At 32.7% G+C, this 17,619-nt stretch overlaps 1 protein-coding gene across 2 annotated transcripts in view; it reads left to right on the top strand.

The window, feature by feature from the left end:
* LOC129217427 (Na(+)/citrate cotransporter-like) overlaps positions 1-17,619 on the top strand; it is a 93,401-nt gene that overhangs the window by 42,917 nt on the left and 32,865 nt on the right. For both annotated transcript variants that reach the window (XM_054851729.1, XM_054851736.1), the window contains exon 6: positions 7,969-8,106. In XM_054851729.1, the coding sequence (XP_054707704.1) occupies positions 7,969-8,106 (138 nt within the window). The remainder of the gene's footprint in view (positions 1-7,968; positions 8,107-17,619) is intronic.

Here is a 17,619-nt window from a genome sequence, read left to right as displayed (position 1 = left end):
ATTTTCACTCGTCTGGAACCCCTGGTTATAACAGTGTGGTTACTCAGGCGATCATTGTTTATAATTTTTAGAATAATTGTGTAATCCGAGTCATGGAAATATTCCATGTCAAGTGACCTAGCGCTCCCCACCCGACCATCTCGAATTTTAATGAAGTTTTACAGAGATGATCCTATGAGATTTGGAACTGACATACGCAAATTTTCAACTTCTAATATCCAAATCCTGTTGTTCTAGGATTCTTCAAACAAAGAATATAAACATGTGGCGACATATTTGTGAACTAAACTGCCCTGTTTAGGCAAAAGCTTGAAGAAAATTTAATTACATTGGGGTGCAGGAATTTGGGGAACTTAAGAGCATTTTTTGTTGTTAATACATTGTGCATTTTTCGTGTGTTTAATCTCTCTAACTTTTGTGTAGCACGTAAGTAAACTCGCACTATAGTCATAATAAATTGTGAATGAAGATCCTTCAAAAGCTCATACTTTGTGAATCTATTTTAAAAATATTTGCTTTCAACGGGTTACAGTTGTAAAGGCAGAGCTCAAACGTCTTTTCTGTTAAATATTTTGCCATCTCAATTGGCTATCAGAATCAATCACTTCAAAAACAGCCTGTATTCAATGAGCTTTAGCCCTGATCGATTTTATTTTTGTTACAACCATTACCGTTAGAAAGAACAGATATTTTCCTACCAGATTTTTCTTTTCTTTTAATTTAAATTTTGGTGTTCTTTTAGATTAGGAGGACGAAATGCGCTTAAGTACTTTTTGTCATTCACGAGACAAGCTCTCAGCACTTGCTTAACGGATCATAAGGGGAACTGGGATTGTTCATTCTCTGCAGTAATTAGCATGTATTATCAATTAAAAATAGTCTGTTATTTCTGTTAAAGAATAGTCTTTATACTAAATAAGAAACAGAAAAATGTCTTGTTATAGAAAAATACAAAATGCAGTCAAGTTCTTACAAAATTGACAAACATGGCGCACTTTGTTTCATTCTTTTAAATTTACTTTAGAAAACTAAGATTCCTCTCATTTAAATAACTCGTCTACATCTAACGGCTCCGTGTTCCATGACTAATAAGACATTTTTCCGGAAGACAATACGAATGTAAGTCTTTCCACAATTATTTAATGGCAGTAGAAAAAAAAGCTTTTAGGGGAAATTTTTACCTGCACCGAAGTAACGCTTCAAAATCATGCAATCACGTTGTCTTCATCAAACAATAGTGTAATTAATCCCGAAATAACTGTCCAATTTATTTTAAAACAATAGTGCAATAAACCTTGCCTCAATTATCCAATTAGTTTCTTTAAAAAAGAATACATCTTGCTCAGTGTTCACTTCCGATGGAAAAGCTATTTTAACAGCTGTAACAACTAATAGTGATGCAATGATTTCCAAACGGTGCGCCGCGACTTTTTGGGGCATAGATAACAAGAAGTTTTGCAATTACTTCGCAAAAACAAAAAGACATTAATTGTTGTACTTTTACCATGTTTAGAGCAACCCCCCCCCCCCCCTCGCTAGCAGCACTGAGAAAAATTATGCAATGGAGACACTCAAGTTTTATTTATTGTTAACTTCCACTTAGGGCAGCGTTTCCTTATTTCTTTGATTGGTGGAACCTTTTTTAATGCTCACTTTTTTTGCAGAACCCCTGGTGTTTCAATAGTTTGCAGTGACGTAGCCAGTATTCCGTTTCGAAGAATCCCCAGGTTCTTACCTCATAGAGACTTATCACATTAACTATTTGTCATTAAATCGCTAATTTAATTTACATAATTATAGATCATTTTAATTATTGAAGATTGCTAATTATTATTTCTTATTGTAAAATACCAGTACACTCCTATTTGTGATTCTGAGAAAAACTCAGAATTTTTAAAAGGTGTAAATAACCTCAGAGTTTATGCATGAGTTATATGATTAAAATATCTTCTTAATTAGGAAAATAAATACTGATGTGCTTTACCTACAAAAGTGCTAATAATTCACTAAAATTTAAGTAAAAAATGTTTTTTAACCTTAAAATCAAAAAATTTTAAATATCTCTTATTTTTTAGCATTTTTTTAAAAAATTTATTTACAAATCAGAGGTTTTGACGTCACTGTGTGTTCCCACCATTTAGACCCTCGTGACCTGTACTATTCCTTAAATAGGTCATCACTCGTTAAAATGCTTAAATTGTCCTTTCAACTGCTGCCATAGATACTTTTCACTCCAGAGTCCCCTGTACCTGCCACTATTTGTGGCTTAAGGGGGTCCGGGACACAAAAATCCTCAAATTTTGCAATTTTTTTTTATAATTTGAAAAATTGCTCCGTTTTTTAGCCTACTTTCCCAGTAAAAATCAGAGAAAGAAGAAAAAAGCATGAAAGAAGGCTTAATACATCTTAAAAATATCCCGAAAAACAAAAAAAAGTCAAAAATAAATAAAATAGTTAGATAAATATTGAAAAATTAAAAATTGGAAAGTAGGGTATTGAGATGGGGAGAAATGTCTGTCGGTCTGTCTGTCTGTCAGTCTGTCTGTCGGTCTGTCTGTCAGTCTGTCCCTCCCTAATAACTTTTGAATGAATAGTCCGATTCGAACAAATTTTTTTTTGTTAGAAAGATCTCGGCGAGGACATCTCATTCCCATAATTCATTTTTTGATTTGAACAATTTTTCGTTCAATTTTGAACAGTTCAAAAAAACTTAACATTAGCGCCTACGGGGAAATTCAAATCAAAAATAAATCTTGAACTTAGAAGCGAAGTGGCTTCAAACAAACTTTGTAGGGAAAAACTTTTGATAAAAAACATGTATCGAAAATATTTTTTTGATTTGAACAAGTTTTCGTTCAATTTTGAACAGTTCAAAAAAACTTAACATTAGCGCCTACGGGGAAATTCAAATCAAAAATAAATCTTGAACTTAGAAGCGAAGTGGCTTCAAACAAACTTTGTAGGGAAAAACTTTTGATAAAAAACATGTATCGAAAATATTTTTTTGATTTGAACAAGTTTTCGTTCAATTTTGAACAGTTCAAATCTCTTAACATTAGCGCCTAAGGGGAAACTGAAAGTCAATATAGATTCCGAACTTAAAGGCGGATTTACTTCAAACAAACTTTGTTGGAAATAGCTCTTGACGACCTACTCCCGACTCCGACTCCGAGAATTTAGGGGCACCTGACATCGACTCTGACTCCTGTTCCCGACAATTAATCGGACTCCGACTCCCCGACTTCGACTCTGACTTCGTAGCTTTGGCAAACATTTATACACGAAGGACAAATGACTGACTCCGATTCTTGGATATTCGACTCCGACTCTTTTATCCCAAAATGAGATTGACTCCGACTCCGACTCCGCTGCTGTGGTTTTAACTGTGAAATAATTATTGTTGATATGATTTGTTTTTATTTTCACGCTAAAGTTTTAATTTAGGTATTTAGTTTTCGGTGAATAAACTCGAAAACAATGCGCAGACGATTTTTTTTTTTTTTTTTTGACAATGGAAATTATTTCTTTAAGTTGACATTTTATTGTTTTTTTTTTATTTTGGTAATTGCATTAATTCGTTCAATAAATTATTTTTGGCAAAAGGGGAAAAAGAAACGATTTTTTTCAATATGATGTATTTATTTTAATGAACTTATTATTATTATTATTTCGTTTTGAAAGCTGTTAAAAAATTTTTTTAATGGAAAGAAGTGTATTAGCTGCTTTGTTTAAAAGGTGCTGCTATTTTATTTGTTCGTTTTTTTGAAGAAAAGTAAGGAATATTTTATTCCTAGAAATCAGCTTAAAATATTTAAAAAAAATATGTTTGAAAAAATTTGCGATTTTAGCTATTTTTGAGAATATTGATCAGGTACTAGAAAGTAGTATGGGTATACGGGAAAGTAGGCTCGTCTAGTTCTAGACGGAACTTCTTGTTTTTGCTTAAGAGGACGTTTGAATCTTGTTTCTACCTTAAATAGAACGAAAGTTATAGTTATTTTTGTTGCATGCATCTAACGAATGTGTACATAACTTTAAAACTTTAAACGCGTTTTTCTCCATGATGCAATTTTCCCGATTTGTTGCATTCAAACTCTTATAAGTCAGGAACCGATAGAGATAAGGTAATGAAACTTGGAGCATATGTTTTTCAAGCAATTTACTTTAATTTTTATTCGGCGAATTTGAAAAAAATGTTTACTGCAAAAATTATGATTTTTTTAAAAAAAAGTATCTTCGAATTCTTGGAAATTTCTCTTCAAATATTTTTTATTTTTTATTGAATCAATATTTTTAAAGTCGCCGAATAAAAATTAAAGCTTAGATATTTGTGCATACTTTTTTGAAAAAAAATTGAAAATTGGCCAACAATATTTTGAGTTATAGCAATTTAAAGCAACCCCATTTTTTTGAAAAAAACTAATTAAATTTAAATAAAAAAATATTTTTTTTTCATATTTAAGTTATGATTTTGCTTATTAAATAAATGATGAATCAGTTCAAAAAATTTCAAAACTCTAAAGTACATAATAAAAAAATTTTCAAAATGTGTCCCGGACCCCCTTAACCACTTGGATGGAACCGGTGTCGGATATAGAACTCGAGCGGGGGGGGGGGGGTAACCTCGGTTTAAGAGGGGAATTACCGTTTTAGAGGGTCTTTTTCGTCGTTTTTGCGGATACTTTCAATCTCGGTGGGGGGGGGGGGGCATCGCTCTTAAAGGAACGTACACCCTTGTTTAAACAATATAAAAAATTTTCTACGAGTGGTATCTCTCCCGAAAAATTTAGGACTTTAAATACGATCTTTTACTTGAAATAAACTTATATAGTATGCTGAAGAATATAAATAATTTCGCGAACATTTTAAAGGTCTGAAAACACTATATGTACCTCAGTTGGATATAAAGCTACAAATTACCGTCCCATGATCAGAGTTAAGACAGAATCACAAACAAACACCGAAAATATCAGTTACAGCAGCTACACTTTAGATTTATGCTTATGAGTTTGGAGTAGCTAAAACCATACTCAGGCAAAATCCTCTTATAAAGCTGAGTAGATTATCACATTGGTAGATAAAAAAATATTCGCATAACAGAAAGAGATATGCAAACATGGTATGGCTCCCTGTTGAAAAAAATAATCTCCACAAATGCAATCAAAAATACAAAGCAGAAAATAAAATTCCAGAAATATTCGAAAATAGTTTACTAAAAATGCGATTTTAAGTAATCTTTGATTACATTAGGGGGAAGCGGGGGCTCATCCAATAAAATTTTCCGAAATTAGAGGCCTAAAAACAGTTTTATAGGCTCTCTTTGTAAAAATATTGCAGTATTTAAAACCTCCGAAAATTCGGTTTTATCCAGTGCGAGTTCTGACCTCATTGGGAGGGGGGGGGGGGAGCTATAGCCCCGTTAGCCTGAGAACGAAGTAAAATATATAACTGTGAATTTGGTAACTTCAGATTAAAAAACCTTGATACTATCAGGACGAAGCTATTTCCTCCAAGTCTTCCCATACTATTGCAAATCACATTGCAATCTGTTGTACGTTTTGATCGAATGGGGGAAGGAGCTACAGTTCCGTTAGCCTCTCCCCCCTTCAACTTACCATTGATACGACACAGTGTATATATTTATTTAAATATAATGCATATTTAAATTCGGCAAAGTATTGCAGTATTTGAAATTTTTAAAATTTCAGTTTTGTTTAGAGTTATTTCTGACCTCATAGAGGGCGCGGGGAGGAGGGGGGCTATAGCGCCCTTAACCTGGGGATGAAGTAAAATATATATGACTAGTTCAGTTCAAAAGTTATAACTTTCAGATTAAAAAAAAAAAAGATTGCAGAACGAAACTATTTCCTCCATGCCATTGCAGATCACATCTTAATCTGTTTTAAGTTTTAACTGAATGTGAGAATGGGAGGTGCTACAGAGTCTCCTACACCCCCTTCTATTAATATACCACTATATATAGTAGTTATATTTAAATGTAATGCATATTGTAATTCAAAAATGCATTGTTGTATTAAAAGTTATTATTTCCAAAATCGGACATTTAAAAAAAATAATTTAAAAATAAGCGTTGGGAAAATGAAATTTTTTTCTCGCTCCATTTTATTTATTTTGCTTGTTCTATCAATTTAAGTGATTAAAAGTAATACTTTTGACTGAAGGAAACAACTCCATTCTTGTGAAAATATTATTTCTATCGTACGTGGTCCGCTTAAGATTCGGAAGGGTACCAAGTAGTCCTCAGTAGTGAAAAGGTTGGGAACCATTGAATTAGATAATGTAGACTGGTTTAATGTGTTCAATAATAACTATTATAACTTCTATTACAAAATGAAGGGTTCTGTTCCGCTTCAAGTTCATCCGCCATCTTTCCCGGCACAACAGTTATAGTCCTTGTAGGTTGGGTGCATAATTTAATTTTGTTTTCGGAACTGCTCCACAAAGTGCATCATCTATATCAAATAATCTTCTTGCAGTAACTTGGCCCAAATACTTGAGTGTCTTTAAGAGTCATTTTTTTTAAAGCTGGACACTTTTGATAGTTGATGTCTTCAATTTTCGTAAAAATTTCAGGATGTGTTAGTGGTACTATGATAAGAAAAAGTGAAGTTTCTTTTTTAAAAAAACTGATTTGTTTGTCCTTGAGTAGGGGTTAATGTTTAGGGTCGTGAGAAAAAAAGAGTTAAATATATCAGCTTTGTGAGAAGAATTGCCATGTTGTGGTCAAGGTTGCAGAAAAATTTATTACACTGGAAGCATGAAATTTTGGGAGCTTAAAGTACATTTGGCTGTTAATTCGTTCTAGTATTTATATGAGTTTGAGCTATTGAGATTTTGAATAGCACGCATATAAACTCGTGAAAAAACGCTCTTTTTATACGGAAATTATCATTTTTAAGACCCTTTTATTAAGTAAGATGATTAGATCTTATGGGTTTCTGACATGAGTCTAAAACCACACCACGTAGAGCATAATTACAGCTGTTGCTTAAAGTTATTGACTCAGGCGTTATAGAGTAATTGACCTAAAACTTTGATTCTTGTTGTTTCAAATTAGCAACTTTGAGACCGCGTAATTAAAAAAGTTGATTAATTGCCTTGGGTTTCTAACCTGTCCTTAAACTACACCACTCGGACTATAACTAAACTGTGTACCAAAATTGTTAACCCGTCGCGATAAAAGTTATTGAACTCTAAACATCGCCATTAAAAAAAAAAATCATCGACTTTGAAACCGTTTAACCACTAAAGCCAAGAGAAACGAAAGCTATTTTATATTTTTCTTAGTACTATACTGTGGTGAGTAGTTAATCATATACTTATTTCCGAATGTTACTCACGGCTTTAGCAGACATCCGGGCCCAAACAAGGCAAAAAAAGTTTTAAAAATTGCATTTTCAATTGACTTTTGCCCTCAAAGCCACGAGTGACTCACCAAAATATTTATACTAGAATGTACCTAGTATCAAGCAGTATCCTTATTTAAAAGAATTGGCTCGGTTCACTCATTGCTTTTGAAGCTAATCAATCATATATTAAGAGCTTTTTTCTCACGACTCTAAACTTTGACCTCCACTCGAGGGCCAAGAAGTCAAATTAGAGAGTAAAGAAGCTTCACTTTTTCTTATCACAATACTAGTAAGATATCCCCAAAATTTCAGAAAAATTGAAGGTGTCAACTATCAGGCCCCCATTCACTTTGTCCAGTTTAAAAAAAAAAGACTCTTAAGCACATCTTTTTCATTTTACATTTACCCTTTTACCGCATTGAATTAATCTTATTTTGTGAGCCCATGCTTGAAAAAAAAAAAAAAAAAAAAAAAAAGTTGTTCTGATGCCGTCCTTTCTTAGCAATACCAATAAAGAACAATATTCACACCTTCAGTCTCTGAGTTAATTTCCAACTCTGACAAATAATGAAAATTTGTTTTCTTTATTTACTTTTAGAGAGCGAAAAATGTCCACTGGTGCTTCCACCATAAAAGTCACACTGCTTTTGAGCTTGTGTTACGCTGCGAATCTAGGAGGAACTGGCACCCTTTCTGGTACAGCGGCAAACATAGTCCTCAAAGGCCTAATGGAGGAGTGCGTATACTTACATACTTTTGTTCTTTTTTCCAGTTATTTGTTTGTACTTTTAAACTTTTTGTTGTGTTGTACTTGCAGGCCTGGATCTACACAGGCCCGGATTTCGGCCCTCCCTGCAACAAAATCTGTAGCGCCCCTTCCCAGAAGCCAGCAGTGTATCTTTGCAACGTTAATAAGTCTTAGCGCTGTTTTTTTTTTTTTTTTTTCAATTTCTAGGGCCGTTGGGTCCCTTAAGGACGTGGAACCCCCTTGCACTGCTGGGACTGCTGGGACGCAGATCTGGGTCTGTGCATATGCCTTGCCATTGGAAATTAAAATAAACTTCCTTTTAACTGCAATAAACTCTCGATTATCCGCGGAATAGAATGGCACAGTAAACGCGAAAAAGCAAATCTGCGGATAATCCGCAAAATAGGTAATCAACGATATCCGTGTACGCAATAGCTTTAAAAAAATCATCAACAATTGCTTGCTTATGAATCACAGCTAAAGCAAAAGCAATGTACGGGGAAAATGTCTGTAAAAGCAAAAAGAAGATCGCTTACTATTGCAAACGAATTATTACACACATATGCATCATGTAAGTAAATCCAAAGCTAGGTTACACCGAAAACGTGTAGGGGAGGGGAATCAAAGTTTTTGAAACGACTGGTTCGGTCATTCGCTTAAGCGTTTAAGTAGGGTAGATCTAAGAAGCAATAAGCAGTAGATATAAAGCAGTAAGTAGTGTATATATGAAGCAGTAAGTAGTGCTGATTTAAAAATTAGGCTTAAGCTAGTCAGGTTTCAGTGACGTTGGAAGTAAAGTTTTATGTCATTGAAACGGAGGTGCAAAGATGAAATAGGAATGTATACAAATAGATTTTGCACTTGTTAAGTTCAAATCTGGTGCATTTATGTATATTCTGTTAATCATCGTCAAAAGATTTTTGAGCAATCACGAACTGCTTATTATCCTCATTTGACCAACGTTACGTTGCTCTGATTTTTAAGATTACCATGACAAACGGTTGTTTTTAATATTTATTTAGAGAGAAATTTTCGTCGTCATAGCTACAAGTCGTCTGCATTTTGATTTTAATTCTTTTTTCAGGGCTTAACTAAAGTAGACTTGACATTTAAAAAGAGATTTTTTTTGTGTGCAAAATTACGTTTCTTCGAGAAAAAAATAAAACCTATTTAAATGAACTGAAACGCTAAACTTCATCTAAATACATAATTTCCAAATTACTGATTCCCACCATTTAAGACCTATCTCTTCTCCATCTCTACTAATAATAAAGCTCAAAGTTTGTCTGAATCTTTGTGACGCGTATCCTAGACCGGTCTGGTGATTTTCATGAAATTTGGCACACAATTAGTTTGTAGTATAGAGGTGTGCACCTGGAAGCGATTTTTCGAAAATTCGATTTTGTTCTTTTTCTATTCCAATTTTAAGCCCATTTTTCACATAAATTTGACAATATAGAGAAGAAATATTTCATTCAAGTTCTAATTCATTCGAAAGCTTGGAATTTTCTGCTTAAGGTGAAGTTTGTTTTAAGTTTTTACGAGTACTAAGAGAGTTGTAGGAATCGTTTAAAGCAGGGGTTCTTAAACTTTTCTTACTCGCGGCAACCCGTGAAGAATTAGAGTTCTCTCGCGGCCCCCAAGTCTATTTTTTGAGATAAGTGCGTAGGCGTGCCAAATAAGGCTAACCTTAGCTTCAAAACCTAATATCTCGCTTTTTTATGATGCTTTTTTTATGTTTTTCATAAAAACTAAGAAAAAAATAAATTAATAAACCCAGTTTTAAAAAATACGTTTTTCAGCAGTTTTAGCAAAAGAAAAAGCGATCTGGCCTTATTAGGAACATGAGCCCTAATAAGGTTAACTCAGGGCAAAGATTACTTCATGCAGAATTGAAGACAAAAACCAAAAAGTACTATCAAATAAAAACGAATTAAAAATCTGTAATATCAGTATTATATTAAACCACACTTGATAACTTCAAAAACTTTATAAAAAATTCTATGTTAACTTCCACGAAAAGGAGAAAGATCAATCGTCATATTTGGGGCAACTAATAGTTCGTTATTTTCTGTTTTTTTTTTCTTGGTTTTTTGAAACTTATGCGTGCAATTCGTTCAGACATGTGCAGCATATGCAGCACATGATCATATCGTCTAACTGATATTTTGGTGTCATGTTAAAAGAACACTTGAGGGCTAAGAAGGCTAACCACTGTCTTAACGGCCAAATATCCACTTTTCTACGTTATCAACTCACAGGAAAAAATGACGGAGCACAAAGACATTTTTTTTTTTTTTTTTGTGAATTCATCAACTTCATAAATTAGGCTACAAGAACAGTATAATACAACTTTTTTTACATATATACTAGTAACCTACAGCGTGAACGATGTAAAAGCGAAACTCACAGCAAGATAAGATTCTCAGGTATAGTTTTAACACCTCTCTTCTGCAGTAACTTTTGCTACACTTATGCCTGGTTATTAAAAATCGCTTTATCACTAGTTAGGATATTTGATGACGATGATGTCACGATCTAGAGAATTTTTGCTACGCTATACCAAAAAATGGGAGATGACCTTATTAATCAAAATAACCTTATTTAGGTATCCCACCTAATAGATACTGATAACATGGACACTTCGCGACATCCCTCGCCTTTTCCTACAGCACTCCAGGGTGTCTCTGCACCCAGTTTGAGAACCCATGGTTTAAAGAAAACCAACATCCAAGGCTTACCTTCAGTAACTCAAACGGTTCTAAATGAGAGAATAAAACCAAAAATTAAAAGATAAATGGAAATTATTTTCGAAGCGGAAATTAAATTTGTATGTTAACATAGTTACGTCTTTTATTCCCCATGATTCGTAACTCCAGAGCTCGAATACGCTACCTTGCGGTGGTTAACAATACTGTTGAAAAAGGTAAAACATTTCGTTCCACGTGCTTTCTTTATAGTAAATTACAGGTTTTAGACAGTTTGTGGTGGAATGTGATTTTAGAAGAAAAGATAAGAAAGCGTCACATTCAAACACGATAAAAAATTACTGTCATTCACTAAGCTTCAAAGCAAGTTTTAAGTTACAGCATTTGTTTCTTTTACCTTTTTAGTCCGCCATTAGACAGTGGCTGCAACGCCCCTTATAGTTTACTGCAGTTGCGAATAGCTTCATCATCATTTTTTTTTAACCTTTTTAAATACGTGCTTATTTTAGCGATCAATCCTTTTCCTAATTTATTGAAAAGGATTTTAATCAAAATATTTTAACTGTTAAGAAAATGTACTCTGCTTTTATTTCCTTAGTTTTTATGGAATTACGTTCAGTAAATTATTAAAATATTGAGTTACAACCCTCTTTCTATTCACGACTCCAACAAACTATATGGGACGCTGAAGCCACTGTCTAATGGCGGATGAAAAAGGTAAAACACACGCACGCCGTGACCTATAAATTGCTTCTAAGCTTAGTAAATGACAGAAATTTTTGTTCATATGTATGATTTTTTTGCTCTTCATCTTTTTGAAAAGATTTTTCAAAATCTTTTGATTATTCTGACCCATGTGGAAAGAGACGAGAAATCAAAAGTATTACAAAAGTGAAAAATTAATGCAAAACACACAGTAAGTTGTTCTGAAGCAGCCATTTTCACGATGTTTAACTCGATGTTCATAAATTTTTGGTTCACTTCGAACATCATTTTCATTTTGTACCGTTTTTTTTTTTCTATACATTAGCACTATGTCCTGTTTCGTGACATTTCCAGCATTTGTTGACATTTTTGTTGCACAATGCAGGCACACATACATGACCGTAAAACTGTCAAGAGTAACATTCAATACTAGATAATTTATTTCTAGTATGACTATATGATTAAATACCAAAAGAGGAAGATGATATTTCATTTTTTCATTTAGCTGGCGCAAGTTGTTTTATTTATGTAATTGATTTATTTCTTCGAATCGGTTTATTTTAATTCTCACTGTTTCATATGTTTCCATTTCTCAACTAAATGATAAAATTCTGTCATGCTTGCTGTGTGAATCATCTACAAAATTCTCACAGATATGTAGCGGCAATTGTTTTAAATCATCATGTATTTAATTCATTCGTCATGGAAATGATTTAACTGATAAGCGAAATCTTGTCAAGGTACATTATTCTTTATTTTCAAGAATATTTATTTGCATACTGTCCATTTCAGTTAGATGCTGTAGTAAAAAGGTTATTTAAATCAATTATGTGGAATAAGGTTAAAGAAAAAGCAGTAATTTTTCAGCATGGCTCTAGTGTCCAGCCAATGATATTAGATCCGTTTTTTTTTTCCATCGAAATGAAAAACTAATATTTATTCAAATTCACTCAGAACAAGATAAATAAAATGTGTACTCACGGTTTTTTAGCAAATATTTTTGATGTTACGCTGTTGCGAATGACGATTCCGAATGATGAATTACGTAAATAAAAAAAAAAAAAAATACACAAAACAAACTGCTTGTTTTGCCAAAATGGAACACGTGGAACGCAATGTTTTACCTTTTCGGCAATTTTACAAATCCCCACGGGGTAGTGTATTCGAACTCTGGAGTTGCGAATAGATTTTAATTTTTTTTAAAAATGTCTTTTCTTGCGTTTTAAGCAAAGAAGGAAAACTTTATTCCTCTTTTAAAATATTTCTAAGTCTTTTGCTGGTTTCTATTAAGCTACATGCTAAGTTTTTAAATTTGCCAAAAATATGAAGATACCTAAAAAAAAAAAAAAAACCCTTAGCGCATAGTAAGACGTTAACTAAATATACAGGCGAACCAAACGTCATTTTAAAATTGTACTAAAGGCAAAGCCGTGCGGATACCACTAGTAAGAAATAAAACACATAACGTTATACGCTGTAAATGTACTGGTGGATATATCGGCCATAAATTCTTTTTCTATATCATTCTTATCCTAACTGTCATTTCCTTTTTTATGGATACGCCTCATATTACCAATTTTGGAAAATCACCACACTTAATATGAAGGGTGCAAATTTCTTGGCCATTTCCATTCCATTTGTAGAAACAAGAAACCTAACGAATAGGATCGTATCGCAGCTCATGATTGCGAAAAACATAAAATTTGAATTCAATACGTCAAAATTCAAATGAAGGATTTTTTTTTTTTTTTTTTTTTTTGAAACTGTGAAAGGCCGAAGACAAGGACAAGACAGGGTTTTGTTTTCTTTCTTAAATTTTCGACAAAAAGACGAAAAAGTCACCTGTTCGTATGATTTTTGAAGCATATTGCACATTGGTAGACATATGGCAATGGGGGAGGGGGACAGAATTTTTTTTTAATTTTGGGAAGAAGACGGAGGGAGGGGCAGGCGGTATTATTAGTCTTTTTTTTTAAAGATTTTTTTCCTTTTGAACAGTAATTTTAATGAATTACCAAGAGTTAAAGTTTCTTTCTCAAAATGTGAGCCAATGTTTTCTCAGACTTTGTTGGTTTAAAAAAAGATGGGTGGTGTAGTAAATGTCGCAGTTGCGAGAGATACCAGTGACATAAGGACCTTTAATTGGCCCTCAAGTTGGACATGAAATAGCAATATGTACCACCAATCACTTTTCATGAGCTCTAAATGTCAGGAGCGCCCAAATGATTGTTTGTAAGGGAGGTGCAGACCTAGGAGTATTTTTAATATTTCGAAATAAATGCCAAACTGACACTGGGTTCGGTATCTCACTTTAGACTCCATTTCAAAAAACATTTTTTTAAACTCAATGTCAGGCTATATTTGGTAGTAAAACAAGAGAAAGGGTTTGGTTTGCGCGGCGCTCCCCTGGAAATTTTTGAAGGCCTAAAAACCCATTTGGGATTGTCGACGGAAAATTTTGTTACTGAAGTTTTAAAAATGCAATTTTGGGATGCATGTTGACATGTTAGGGGAAAAGGTGGTTCCTCTTACTCGGTAATTTTATTGAAGTTATAAGGCCTTTACTTGATGACTCTGGAGCAGGGCCCAATTTTACAATAGGCAGAGTAGACAGTAGAGGTGCGACATCGATGGCAAAACATCGATGTTAGAAATTAAAACATCTATGGTATTGATACATCGACCAAAAATCATCGATGTTTTAAAACATCGTAAACAGTATATGGAAAAATACTGAACCTCAAAACATGAATACAATTTAATAGGAATAATTTCGTAATATCTTGGTACTATAATAGGACAAAAAATGATAATAAGACATGCAACGATTAATGCAAACTAGTTATAGTAACATGGAAGTATTTTCAAACTGAATGAAACTAAAAGTAAATTTACATCAAAAGAGAATCTAAGAAAAAAAAATGTAGCATAGCATTTACCGTTAGTTGAATGATGAGAAAGAGTTGTGCAAATTATATTAAAAATTCAAAATTAATTCGAACAATTATTATTAACAGCAAGAAATATGTGTTGTACTGTTAGTGCTACATAATTAAACACAAATTGTAAGCAATAGAGGAACAATTTGTTGGGGGCAGTTGATAAGTATATTATAACCCCAACTATCCCACCAGTCGGAGAAAAAATTCTTCTCGGTGGGACACAAGTTGCCATTACTGTCAAATACTGCCATAACGCAATTTTATCTGTTCTGAATGTTTGAAGTTTTAATTTTCACCGTAGTAGTACAGGATTTTCCTTTAACTGGAGGCTTGAAATAGACTGCAAGTTCTGGCACCAGACTCTGAGAGTTCAATAATTTTGAGTCAATTTATAGATACCATCGTTTTTTTTTCTTTCAATTTGAAGAAACATGTTTTGAAATATTGGTGTTTTTCAATCGATGTCGCTTTTCTGTGAGAAATTTTACTATAATTTTCAATTAAAATACTAAAACACCAACATCGAAAAAACATCGAACCTAAAACATCGATGTTCCACAAACATCGAAAGTAAAACACCGATGTTTTACCAAAAACATCGATGTTTCCAAAATATCGACATCAATGTCACACCCCTATAGGCAGCTTCCTAGGGTGGCAAATTTTTTAGGAGCGGCAAATTTTGCTTCAACCACATTTTTAAAATTAATTTTTTATTCGTGAAAGTGAAATATTTCACTTTTTTTTCCATATAGAGATCCTTTTCTTACAATTTAATAATGGTTTCTTTCACACATCTCACGAAAGTCAAATATTTTTCAACCATGGATCAGCGTAAAACTGTAAGCATGAAGATGAAAAGCGGGTGTCGATTGAAGAAAGTGTCGTTGCGTTTAGCCAGAGTAGTCGCAACAAGATTGGAGTTTGACTAAGCTTTTTAGTGCTATACTGAAGTTTATTTAGTACGTACTGGTTTCTTGGGTGATTGACGTTTATTTTCCTTCTTAAATTATCAATATTTAGAAATAGTTTTCTGTTGATATTGAGTCTCGGAGGCAAATTAAAATAAGTGACGAGCAAAAAAGGCTGAATGCTTTTAAATAAAGGGAGCATGCTAAATTAAAAAAACGAAGAACAAAAAAGAGTCTTCAAAATTTTTTTAAACTGATACAATTTTTTTAATCGGCGGTTCTCAAAAACGGAAACCCTGGTCTCTTTGCAATGTAATCCAGTTACAATTTACTAATGAAATACCATCGAACAGTGAAGAGTATTTCGAACCCAAGTGAGTGAACGTAATAACAGAGGAAATTATTCAAATCGTTGATTAGTAGATTAAAAAAAAAAGAAAAAAAAAAAAACAGGATAAAGATGATGCTATAAATAAAAATGAGAGCTGATAAAATAGTTAACGCACAATATATTTAAGTTCAGTGCTGATCATTCAGATCAAGATTCGGCTACATACATTAAATAACAAACTTTAGATTTCAAAACGCGATTCTGATCAAAAAAGCACTAATACATAACTTTAAAGTAATTAACAGAATTTATTCGGAATGTAATCGTTTTTTTTTTAGTAAATCAAATCGTCTTTTTGAGCAAAAGATGACCAATCATGAAACAGCAACGAAATTAGTTTATTCTGAAAATAAAGATGCTGCCTTATGTGAAACATGCTTAGCATTCGAGACAAATTTCGATTACTGTTTATATCCCCATTTTCTATCATAATGTTTTCCTGTCTACTCATGTTTATATTATTTTACAATAATTCATCTACATTGGCATTATAAGGGATTTTTTTTTTTTTAACTTCAAAGAATGAAAGAGAACACGTTACATGAAACTATAGGGAATTTTTCGACAAAAACAAATGAATGAATCCAGTAGAGGGAAAAAAGGTTCTTAGTTTCTAAAACCTAATATGGTTCTGAAATTTGTGAGTTGGTTTTATGAAAATAAATTTCTAAAAAGAACATAGTAGTTGTGACTTGCAAGAACCGTTGTGAAATAATTGTATAAGAATTTACTTTATAACATGAATAAAACTTCTGAAGATGAAACTGCATCTCTAGAAGCTAATAAAAGCATCCACTTCTCCTAAAAACGGGCTATTTCCCTGTGTATTCGATGAATGATAGAACAGCCTAACTTTAGTAGTTGAGAGTTCTTAACTTCAGCTGTCGTTCTAAATATAATTTAAAAAAAAACAACTAATATTAATATTTTTCCTTCAAATTAGCTTATCTAATAAACATGTCCTAGTAGTACTGAAAGCCTGAATTTATTTATTAGTGCATCAGTGATCTAGTAGAGGACACCTTTGGTTGACTTTTGTACATTTCAAAAGTACAATTTTGATCATCTCTAACTTGATTAAAACTCAAAACCCCACCAATTTTATTGCATAAATTTGTACCATTTTTAATCTAGTTTTTGGGAATATATTGAGTTTTTGGAAGTTATGGAGGACTAAAAATGCTATTTAGCACTTACTGAGCAGAAGTCAATGTCCAAAATTGAACTCAATTTTTATGTTTAAAGATTTTTTTAGCTATTTTAATTTATTTAAATCTTAAATCTAACTATAAATTTGACTTTACTATACAATACCGATCAAAATGCAAACAAAATCAACTCTCTATCGCGAAAAATAAATCTTTTATAGCGAAAACTGTATAGGTATGTACGGTTGCTGGATTTGCGGTTTTCGCTAAATGAAAAGTTTTAGGGAAAACTTTGAAGTGCTGCCATTCAAAAAGTAACTGATATATTAAGATAAAAATTTCAATTTTTTCTTATATCCACATATAGAACAACCTTACAAAGTTTCATCCAGATCTGAAAACCTTGGGTGTCAAATCATGTTTTTGCTGGATGATTTGACTTGAAATGACTCTTTATTAAATTGTCTTACAATTGGGTTGTTTCCTATTTTTTAAAAATATTTATTTATTTATTTATTTATTTTTGTGAAAGAGCATGATCAAAAACATGGGGTAAGTTACTTTTTTTCCCTGAATTTTGACCTATTTTTTCTCTTAAAAAATAATCTTAAACAATCTTCAGCCATTGTTTTCATTTTCGCTGCGGACGTCACAAGTGAGCAAATCGCTAGGGTTACCAGAATAAAGTTTCAGAAC

This window comes from Uloborus diversus, chromosome 1 (genome assembly GCF_026930045.1).
Source record: "Uloborus diversus isolate 005 chromosome 1, Udiv.v.3.1, whole genome shotgun sequence".
Taxonomy (NCBI): domain Eukaryota; kingdom Metazoa; phylum Arthropoda; class Arachnida; order Araneae; family Uloboridae; genus Uloborus; species Uloborus diversus.
The sequence above is the reverse complement of the archived record's forward strand: the minus strand, read 5'-3'. Positions and strand labels throughout refer to the sequence as shown.